At 39.0% G+C, this 10,994-nt stretch overlaps 1 protein-coding gene across 1 annotated transcript; it reads left to right on the top strand.

Moving 5' to 3' along the window:
• Positions 1-8,919: 8,919 nt before the first annotated feature.
• On the top strand, positions 8,920-10,432 carry LOC121608446. Its single transcript, XM_041939728.1, has 2 exons — positions 8,920-9,427; positions 10,210-10,432. The coding sequence occupies exons 1-2, from the start codon at positions 8,967-8,969 to the stop codon at positions 10,391-10,393; spliced, it is 645 nt and encodes a 214-aa protein (XP_041795662.1). The 5' UTR covers positions 8,920-8,966; the 3' UTR covers positions 10,394-10,432.
• The last annotated feature ends 562 nt before the right edge of the window (positions 10,433-10,994 follow it).

Raw genomic sequence — 10,994 nt, 5'->3', positions numbered from 1 at the left:
ATAAAGTGTCTCCTATTCTGAAACTGATGCAAGGAACAAACCACCACCTCTTTTATGAAATGATGCCACATATTTAAAAACGATTAGCAATATTGTGGATATGAACTGAACATTCCAGGATTAAAATATCAGACAAGAATAAATTACCACCGGACAGCCTTGTGCAGGTATGGTTTTGAACTTTTTTGTATTTTTTGTGGGAATAAGTGGTTCATACGAGAGCCCTGATGGAGATGTTTAAAATTTTAAATCCTCACGCTTGAACAATTTGAGGGCATACATAGTGCATCTGCTGAAGTCTCTGAGCTATTCAGCTGTTTTTATTCAGGTTTTCTCTTGAAAAAGCCAAAAAAAAGCCTTACTGTGTGTTCTCGCTTGATGTTCTCGTAAGATGAAAGATCTACACCACCTTCGTATATGTCTGTTAGTACAGACCTAGAGACAGACAACCAGTTTAGCTTAGTATGAAGACCAGAAGCAAAAGCTTGCCAGGCTCTGTCAAAGTTTAAAAAGATTAACATGTTATATCTCACTGTGTAAACTGAATACAACAGAACAGTACTGTGCTGTGCTTGATTCTTGTGCTCACTGTTTCCCTCTGCTTCCAGTCTTCTTAATAAACTAAGCTAACCGTCTCCTGGTCCTGGCTTCATAGTTAGTGTACAAACACTCATTTTAATATTTATCTTCTTATCTAACTCTGGGCAAGATAGAGAATAGATGCATTTTGTTGAACTTTTCCTTCAACTTGTACACTTAAATCAATCTTTGATTTGTTGGAGGTTTTTAATCTTTGTGTAGTTTTTGTAATGATATTAGCTTGTGCTAAACACCAGAACATAGAGAAGGTAGATTTTTACCTTAATAAGCATTCCCATCCTTATTAGCAGGACATTTTAAAAGAGTCAGTGAGTGAAGCTACAAGGACCAGTGAGAAAAAAAGACTCCTTCATTAAATGCAAAGGTGGACAGCTAATGTGCTGTAAGCATTGCACTTAATAGCCTCTCCAAGTCAAATATGCACTTTGCCAAGTCATTGATATGTACACAAAATACCATATGAAGTCTCTTTTAGCAATTTTCCTACTCCTCTCAGTTTGTCATAGATAAATTTCAAGGTCGACAACACACTCTAATTTTCTGTGTTGTCTCACACACAGAAAGGTGTTAAACAAAAAGCACTGATGTGCAAACGAAGCCATTAAAGGTGGAAGGAGGTTGTGCATGTGGATGTCAGCAGCACAGCATCCGCCTTCATGCTATAGCCCGTCATTCATTACTACCTAAATCAAACACAATCCCTCTGGATAAAAACTGCATCAACAAACCCCACCTTTCGCAAACTTACTATAGGAAGGTTGGGATTATACAACTGATATACAGTACAACGCATTTCCAGTGTGTACAAGGTGCGATAAAGTCAAAGAGAATGAGGATGGATGTTCAGATTTAATGTTTACCATGTTTATGTAAATCAGCTCGTGTTCATTTTGCTTTTGTTTGTTTTCTGTGGCTTTTGGCATTCATATAGTTTGCCTTCTGGGCTCGCAGTGTGGTGCCTCAGAGGATCTATCATTAATCTACTTAACATATTTGGGATTTAGGAAGCAACATGTCAAACAGCTCTAATGCCAGTTCCTCTGGGACCCATTTAGGGCCCTGTGGTATTTTAAAATTGCATGTTGATTAAAATTTAAGTCATATTACTATTTAATTACAGCCCCGACATGTCACATGTCTCTTCCACAGGTTACTTAACTTTACAAACAAAAGAAAGAAAAATAGATGGTTGTTGGGAATGGGAGTCTTATGAACACAGCACATGTGCATTGGCACACTATACAGTGTATAATACCATTCATTGTCCCCGGGGGATCATGAATACAAATAGAGAACAACCCTTGAAATCAAAAGGGAAAATAAACAAGACGTTTTACTCATTTGTAGACAGTGTCAGCATGAGGATTTATATTAGCATGATGCTTATCAGCCTAACCTTTGAATGTCTTTAACCACACAATGTCAGACATATGTGCATGTGTGGAGACATCCTGCTGAGCTGCTCAACATGCATAGTGATGGTTGTTGTATTGTTCACACTTCCAACACAGACAGAGTCCTCTGCAGGACTAATCTCCATCGCAGCAGCTGAAGTATATTATAATGTCCCAACCAAAATAGGTAGCAAAAACGAGGTATCAGAGCTCCCCTGAGTACCAATTTGTTTCCACTGTTGTGCTCATTGTGTGTTTTTGCTGTCGGACGCCTGTGATTTTCCACCTGATAACTATGAGGAGCAGCAATCAGACTCAGCACACTCTCTCCCAGGATATATTTACAGTGATAAAACGTGGTGGGTGTTCCGGTGGTCACAGGAACACATTAAGGTCAAATTTATGTGCAGATTCATGGACAACTTTGATCAAGACTGATGTAACAGGAATGATTGTACAGGGGCTACAAGGAAACTGTGTTTCTGTGCCACCTCAGTAGAAAAACTTCACCACCATCGTCCATAACTGTTTGGAAGTTTGTTGTGTGTTCTCTCTGCAGATGCCTGTTCATCTGCTCTTACCTTAATATGTACACAGATACCTATTGAGCCAAGAGGAAGTCTGTATGTTAATCTAATTGTGGCCAGCAGTGTCACTAATAGCTATTGCTGTCCATCCTTTACTTTCTTACCTTATTAACTGTGGAGGCAAAGTCAATTAAAGGACTCTGGCCTTTTCAGTTTCTAATCACTTTGGTTTCTTGGAATTGGTTGCTTACACTTAATAAAAAAACAATTTCCTCTTGTGGCACTGATGGATGGCATTGGACATAAAGTGTAGGATAGTGTCTTACTTTGTGTTTCACGAATCTAAACAAAGTTATTGTCATAGGCTTACATATCTAATGGTACATCCATACCATGTGCAACTATGCATTCATGCAACTACTTTATGTTGCCAAAATATATTTTTTAGAAAGCGTAATGATGCCCACCTTACAGGTTCATATTGTATGAATCACTGCTCTGTGGCACCTAAAGCAGGTTTAAGGTTAGACAATTAAAGCCACTGAAGGTTAGACAGCAGTTATTCTTCTCTAATAAATCACATAAAAAATAACCCTTTTTAACCCTTATGTCGTGCATATGGACAAGGACACAGGGTTTCTTCCTGTTGCTGATGTGACATTTGCTCAAGGCTGTAATTCCTGCTGCTGCTTTTTCACTGCAACGCTCAATGAATTCACTATTTTACATGGGCACAGTTGTCTGACAACAGAAACACAGAACACGCAGAAAATATATGTCAGTGACAACACCTGCCCTGTGTGACTGTATACTGACACACTAAATAAGTAATGACAGTGGAAGAATGAAGGGAAGGTGTTGGCTTGCCTGATAATACAACCATGAAATGATAGTCAGTTAAATAACATTCTCCAGGTACAATGTACTGTACCATGCAAACATTGAAGAAAAAATAGAAAGTTAAAACAGGAAATAACAATATAAAAACCTTTATGTGGCACTCAGAGTTCATATGTTGGTCAAAGAAAACTCCTGGGTTTTTTGAGTCCGTTTGTCCATGAGCCATAATGGACTAATACACCTATGATGAGGACTCTTCTGTCAGGGTTAAGTTGGAGGAAGTTTTCTGATGTCTGATCCCTGATAAGTAGTCTTGAAGACATCCAAGTTGAAAAAAAAGTATAGCTGGGTCTTGCGGCAAAACAGTGACAATGAATACCCTTAAACTGATGCACGTACAGGCAGAAAAGAACAGGACCAAGCATTGAACCCTGCAGAACATCACAGGTCTGCCAAGCAGATGAGGAGACACAACGATTTATTGCTTTCCACAACAGACAGTACATATGGTCCGAGAGAACTTAAACCATCAGAGAGTGGAAGAGTGTCAAGAGGAGTAACCTCATGGGAATAACATGTACCTCCAATTTAGTGCTTGTTCACCTATACTCAACCTTTCTGCACTCTCTTATGAAACACTGTAAGCCATCATTTATCCAAGCATCAGCATTAAGGTTCAGACTTGGCTGCCAACTCTCATGCACTGACTGTGTCACTCTTCATACATCCTCCTGCCATGCGTCTGTCTTCTCATGTATGGGGCTCGGACAGTAGCAGTAAAATTTGGCATTGAAAACAAAATTTGGCCTTACAAAATTAAACAACAAAACACTGTATTGGAAAATGTTGTGCTGACAGTGAAACAGCTATTGGCACTGAGATAAATTCCACTGAAAAATAAACCACAAATATTTGTTTTTTGTTTTTTTAAGTATTATATTTTGATGGGTTTTTTTATTTTGATGTGTTTTTCACTGATAATCTTCAGATTTCTTTCTTCATGTCTGTCTTTTTTTCCTTTTTTATGCTGTCATTTGTTTTGGGGTTTTACCTGCATACTGATGAGGAAACATAAGTCTTCTGGACCAGAGGTCCGCTCTGAAGCCTCTGCCATGACCACACACCTAGCACACAGCTTTGCCATGTATTAGTCCACCTCAAACTCCCAAACCACGAGTATGTTAAGTCTCTTTCACTGTGCCGTTGCTTTTCCACATAGAACCAGGACGGGTTAAAGTTAACTGACGTTATCCTGGTCTGCTGGAAGGTTAGCTGCAACACTGACCGGAGACATGACCACCAATTTGATGGTGTTTGCTACATTCCCCTTCAGTACAGCAGGTGGCAGTTTGTAAAACATGAGCTGTAACATCTTGTGACAAGAAGTCATTCACTCAAACAGCACCCTACGATAAATTAAGAGGAAAAAGAAGAAGGATGAACGAGAGAGGGATGGGGTACCTGCCAAAAAAGCTAAAAGTTTGTGCAAGTATCTCACCAAATTAGAGGAGGCTTACGGGGCAATGGAATTTTTTTTTCAAATTCTAATGTTGACAGGTATGGTGGCAATGAAAAAAAATTGAATTGAAAAACTCATCAAAATCAAAAAACATCGAAGAAAAAAAATATATATTTGTGTTTCATGTTTCAGTGGGAAATTTTTCACTGCCAATACTTTTTCCAATGCAAGTGTTTCAGTGACCATATTTCCTTTTTCAGTACCAAAGTTTATTTCTAGACACCGAGCACACAGACAGACAGCACAACAGCAGTATCTTGCACTGGTATGTTATTGAGAAATACACACAACTGTATGAAATTGTCATTTTTCTCTCGGTCAGTGGGTCTTCTGGCAGCAGCATCTCCCCCTTTCCACTCACAGACAGGAGTGAGTTACTATGGTTTCTTTCTCATGAGTCCCAACAAGAGGTTTTTAGGTCAGTATAATGCAAAATCATGAATGTAAATGTACCTCAATGATGAAATCTAGTAATATAAAATAATTGTACATTTTAGGCCAACATAGTCTCACCCGGTTAAATCTCACGCCAAATATTATATCACGCCAATAATTTTAAATGTTGAAGCTTTCTGTGCATATGGGCAAAGATGAACATTAGGCTTTTTTCCACACAGCGTGTCTTCAGTTGACACAGGCACACACTTGCTGCTCTAACATTAAAAAATCCTTTGACTTTTGCCTCACTTTACTCTCACTTTCACATCTACGACAAATTGAAATGTTCATGAAGAATACATAAATTTTAATGCAATTAAGACAGGTTAGATTAATTAGGCTCACCAATAATGTGATGCTAGTGCTAAGAGGTGAGTAATGAGAATTTGAATATCAAGGTTGTGTTTGAAATAGGAGTAAACCGCCGTGTAAAGGCCATGTTGTCTCCACACGTCAACCAGTTCTTAGTAATAAACAAAAAAGTTTAATATTCCTCTCTGAAATGTACCAGAGTAAAGGCTTACTCACTTTACACCTCTGAAGGTTTTCAATTACATGTCAGCATTTTCATAACGCTCCATGTTCCCCATTCACACTGCAACACTTCTTAAATGAATGATCCGCATTGTGTGGACATGGTCTGATTCAGGTAATTTATTTTTTTCAGGAGCCGCTGAACTCCTTGTTGACTGGGCCAGTGTCTCACAAACATTTTGTCCTCTGCCTCGTGCATTGCTCCAGGTCTAATCATTTCTTATTACTCCATGGACACTTTGGGTTCCCTTGGAGAAAATTAATGCTAACGTTCAGCAGCAGCCGTAATTTAGAAACAAGCCTCAATCAAACGAGCAAATTCAAAAACAGCAGGGTTGAGATTGAAAGCATTGTGTGTACCATTACCATTAGGTTTATATTGTTTATGATTGCTGGGTAATATTTCTTAAGGCTATGTGATTTTTAAAATTAAATAAATAATTTCTTCTCTATTAGAGGTCACAGTTCACTTTGTGTTTTTTAATTTGTTTTATTGAAATGTATTGCATATTGTAGGGATATTATCATTTATTTGTTTTACACTCATATTGCATATGCAAATGTTAATTATTTCATGTTGTAGCTTCTCAGGTACATCAACTGGTTCATTAAATGCCATAGCAAATATGTTCAGTTCCTTGTGTTTGCTTTTATATTCTGAAACCTCTCACCAAGTACCTGAAGCAGTTTTCACACTCAGCAGCATATTACAAAACACAAAAACAAAAATGCACAGTGTGACCGTTGTGCAGTTCCACTTACCGCAACTTTTAATTAGTTTGAAATGATTTCACATGTGGAAAAAGAGCTGAGAAGCTGGAGCTTGAAGCTTGAGGTTCAGCTCTGAGTGCAACTTGTTAATGTCCACCATGAAGGCCAAATCACACAGCCAACTGCTATGACTGACAATGGCAAACTAGATCTCCATACTCTGACTCAAGTACATGCAGTGCCTCTTTGAATTGGTGGCTGATTAGCACCCTGCTTTTTGAAATTTATCTTAGAAACATTAGTTGTTATTACATTGTTGAGCTTCAGGAAATATGAACACAGATACTCTTTAGGTATGATACAGTGGCATGCAACTAAATCACTTGGATCAAGACTGAGACAAGTCATTTCTTTTTTGACTAGTACAGTTAATCCATGGCTCCACCCATCCATAATCTAGCCAAAAATGGCTAGTTTGGCAGCATTTGGAATGCACTAGCTTGTGCATTTATCTGCTAATTGCTCCACTATGTCCAACAGCTAGTCACTGAATTTGTCTATTGGTACTGGGCAGGTAACAGACAGTAGCACAGGAAATAATGCTAATGAGAGAGGTGAGACTGAGCTAAGCATAAAGCTGAAGGTCATAAAAACAAAACAATGAGCTCAAAGATGCTAAATTACTCAGCAAAGATAAAGAGAACTGTGCGTTTGTTACTAGAGTTAACCCCTTTCCTGTTACACGTAGTCAATATAAAAATATTGATTGGTTCAGCTTTAACTCCCTCCATACAATTACTCGTCAACCTCTCTGTAATCAGATGTAACAATAGGACTTTTCTGAATGAGTCCACATATTGATCACATTTCAAATTCTTGTCGGGTCACTCCTTCTCTGTTTGACTTTGGCTCAACCTCACACATGCAGTTGTCAGCCAACACTGTGTTGGCTGTGTGTGAGCACTCATTCCTCGTAGAATGCCTTGTAGCATGGAGTTTGTAGCATTGTGTCATATAGTGAATGAAACCACTGTGTAGCATCGTCGTATTTAATAAACCTAACTAGACTTCGTATTTCATGTTCTAATTTTACCCTCAACATGCCCACATTAACACAAACCCTTGTGTTGCTTACCCGGTGCTGTTGTCAGTCTGATGCAGTGAAGTGTGGGTGAAGTTAAAGATCATTTAGGCAAATACTGAAGCAGCCTCAGTGTATTAAATTAGGCACTGTTCTGAATTACAAGCCCCCAATTGGAAAATATACTTTGCAGACACTAATTGCAACAATTTTTCAAACTCAATCTTGCATCACCTCAGAGCTTTAATATCAAATCTCTGCCTGTTAATGCCTGAATTTGATTTGACACAAGAAGCCCTGAAGTTGAAGCTGAGGATTTGGGAGACCAGTTTAGAGGTTGTGTGTCAGCAAAGTGGTTAGCTAAGCTACTTATCGTATTATACAGAGTTATTGTCATATTTTGCTTGGTTCTGTACGTGAAGCCATTATTGCACGCACTTTACTGTCTTCCCTGAAGAGATAAATAAGAAAAGCAACACAAAAATAAGAGAACAAAAAGAGATAATTCCTTGATTCCTTGGCAGTGTGGTGAAAGCAAATTGCAAAAAGCTCAGAGAAAAGATTAAGCTTTTCTTCTAACTTTCTTTCGACTGTGAATAAAAGTTAAAAAAAAAAAAAACTGCAGCTCATGTCAGCTCCAACACAGCCTTTATAAAGGTCACATTGAGAATTGCTGCCTACAAGTAATTAAACATTCTTCCCACTCTCAGTTGCACACCTTGTTTACATTATTGACCCAAACTGCACTTTTACTTAGACTGTGTCAAGCACAAAAAAGAGTCTGAGAGTTTTCACCACACAAAGCATCAAGGCATGGACAGAAACCTCTGTAACCAGTACCGTAGTATAATCCATGTCCTCAATGTCCATCTGGTAAGAATTGATAAGCAATGATTAAATAGATCAACATAACAGAATAATAATATACTGTATACTGGACTTGTTATTAAAGGGATAGTTCGGCATTTTACACATTAATCTGTATGGCATCAACATCTACAGTCTCGTGCTCTCACACTGACTTCGCCCCCAAAGTGTCCTCTGAGCCGAGATCTGGCCAGTTGTGGTCAGTGCGAAAGTAGTTCCGGTAGGTTTCCTAGGGCCAGATAAGGCACACGTTTTTCCTCTCAAAACAGCACTCATTCGAATCAGTGATTTATTTGCATAACAAAAGACGTCAACCACAAAACGTCACACCTCGTAATCGTTTGGGTCTAACTTTATCCCAATTGCGATCAATGCGCGCAGGAGCCACTATAAGTGACAGGTAGCTAAGCCAGGTGTTTCATTCACAGTTTAGCGTTTGGAAAGCTAGTTACACCATGTCTGACTACAGCAGCGACGAAGAATATGATTTCAGCACACAACCAGAAGGATATCTGTATGAACCCGAATATACGGATGCAGAACTCTATCAGATGGAGGTAGAACGGGCAGAGAGAGAGAGAGAGATGGCGAGCAGAGATGTGGAACGTGAAATCGGGGCCGCAGCTGCGAGACCTCGAGTGACTGATACAAGGTGGTGTACGTGCAACAAGTGCGAAGTTATGCAGACCGAGGTTGAGTGCTACTGTTGCCATGAATGGGACCTCGTAATGCCTCGCATGCAGGACCTTTCCATTGACGAGGAGGCTGGCGCATCAGCAGCTGTCTGCATCACCAATAACAACGACTTGCCTGCAATCCTGAATGCTGGTGTCCTCGAGACTTTTTTCCACATCCCGAAAATAAACTGGAAAAAGCGCCCCAAACCTGCTGGACCCGATGGCCAGTTGTCTGCAGAGTGAGTTTTTGTCTACATGCTGTTATTTTGATGCTATTGCCTTATACCCTACAGTAGGCCTACAAGTGCTCAATTGTAGCCTACACCGAGTTGTATAAAGTAGAAGTACTCTTACAAATGTTATTACAACACCAGCAGCTTGGTATTGTAGTTGTAACAACGTGATAGTATGGGTGTTGTCAATAAAATAGTAAGAAAACTTCTACTTTTTACAAAGCTGCTTGCTTCTATGGCGTTATATTGTATTAGTCTGAGCCATGCAGTAGGCTAGTGCGACCTACAGTCATCACATCCAACATCGAATGAATCTAATTATAGTTTTATACATACCATGTCATGGGTGGCACTTATAAATATAAATACATAATGTAGTGCATCCCTAAAGTAATTTATGTTCATTTCATCATCATACTTGAAGCAAAATTTACTTCTGAGCATCACTGTGTCTCAATATCAGCCTACTCATGAATGCCCTTCAATCATAAAGCAAGGCCTACCTTATGCATATTATGTCAAGAGAGCTCTAAGGGTTATGTCGCCGTGGCCCAAAGTGTACTCATAAAGGACATTTTCTCTGAGATGTATAAAAACACATAAGGATACCTATTTCACAGTAGCCTGAAATGCTGGTGCATAAATAAAGATACCTTCCTGACAAACTGCTGTGTTGTCAATTAAACAAAATGTGTTTATATACAACCATAATAACTATGCAGTTTACTCAATGTTGACACACTTCATATATCTAATGTGCATAAACTTATTTTCTGTTTGCATTTCAGACAGTACAGGCTGGTCGCCTATCGCATCATAATGGAATGGGCTCTGAAAGGACAGACGCTTGGTCCTGGCAACAGAAGAGTTCTTCCCTCCTGCGTGGTGGCGCTAATAAGAAGAACATATCCATCACCAAGTGGACAATATGCTGGTTTCAAAGAGTCAAATGATGCACTGCAATTGTTTTAGAATTTTAAAAATCAAAAGCTTTACTGTGAATTTCTTTTTGACGTGCAATTTTCTAAAAATACAAAACAAATGTAAAGACACAAATGTAAATAAACAATGTAAATAAACACACTTCTATGACAATATATGTATATACAGTCTCAGTCATCTTTCTCAGTGGCAGGTGTCTCATGAAAGCGTGATTTGTGTGCTGAAACCAATTCAGCCTTGTTTGGCTTTGGTGTTGGGGCAATGTTGGCTGGTATGATGACTGGAGGATGTATGTGGAAAGCTGGGTCTCCGAGCTTCACATTGGTGTCAAGCCGTCGTTGGATGACCTTCTCCACCAAATCTTTCGGGAACTCCTGTGTTGTTGGCTCATACAGTCTTCTTGCAACCCACTGATTTGACTGCCGTGAATGGAAGACATTATATCTCTCTTGTCCTAGGAAAAAGGAAATGGGGGGGGACACACAAGATAGGATGGTGTATGATCATTATATATGAAACTCAATATGGTAATGTGTGTCCTGTGATGCTGTGCGAATGCTATTTATGAGCTTACAAATAGGTATCTCTAAAATAGAAAAGCAAACTAAGATGTAATTCATTTGTATAACAT

Source organism: Chelmon rostratus, chromosome 6 (genome assembly GCF_017976325.1).
Source record: "Chelmon rostratus isolate fCheRos1 chromosome 6, fCheRos1.pri, whole genome shotgun sequence".
NCBI lineage: Eukaryota > Metazoa > Chordata > Actinopteri > Chaetodontiformes > Chaetodontidae > Chelmon > Chelmon rostratus.
Note: the sequence above shows the minus strand (reverse complement) of the source record. Positions and strands in the feature narration are given on the sequence as shown.

Bases quoted from the DNA above. Each gene is read 5' to 3' on its own strand.
- LOC121608446 (XM_041939728.1), top strand. From the start codon at position 8,967: ATGTCTGACTACAGCAGCGACGAAGAATATGATTTCAGCACACAACCA. The intron at 9,428-10,209 runs GTGAGTTTTTGT...TTTGCATTTCAG, and splicing joins GATGGCCAGTTGTCTGCAGA to ACAGTACAGGCTGGTCGCCT.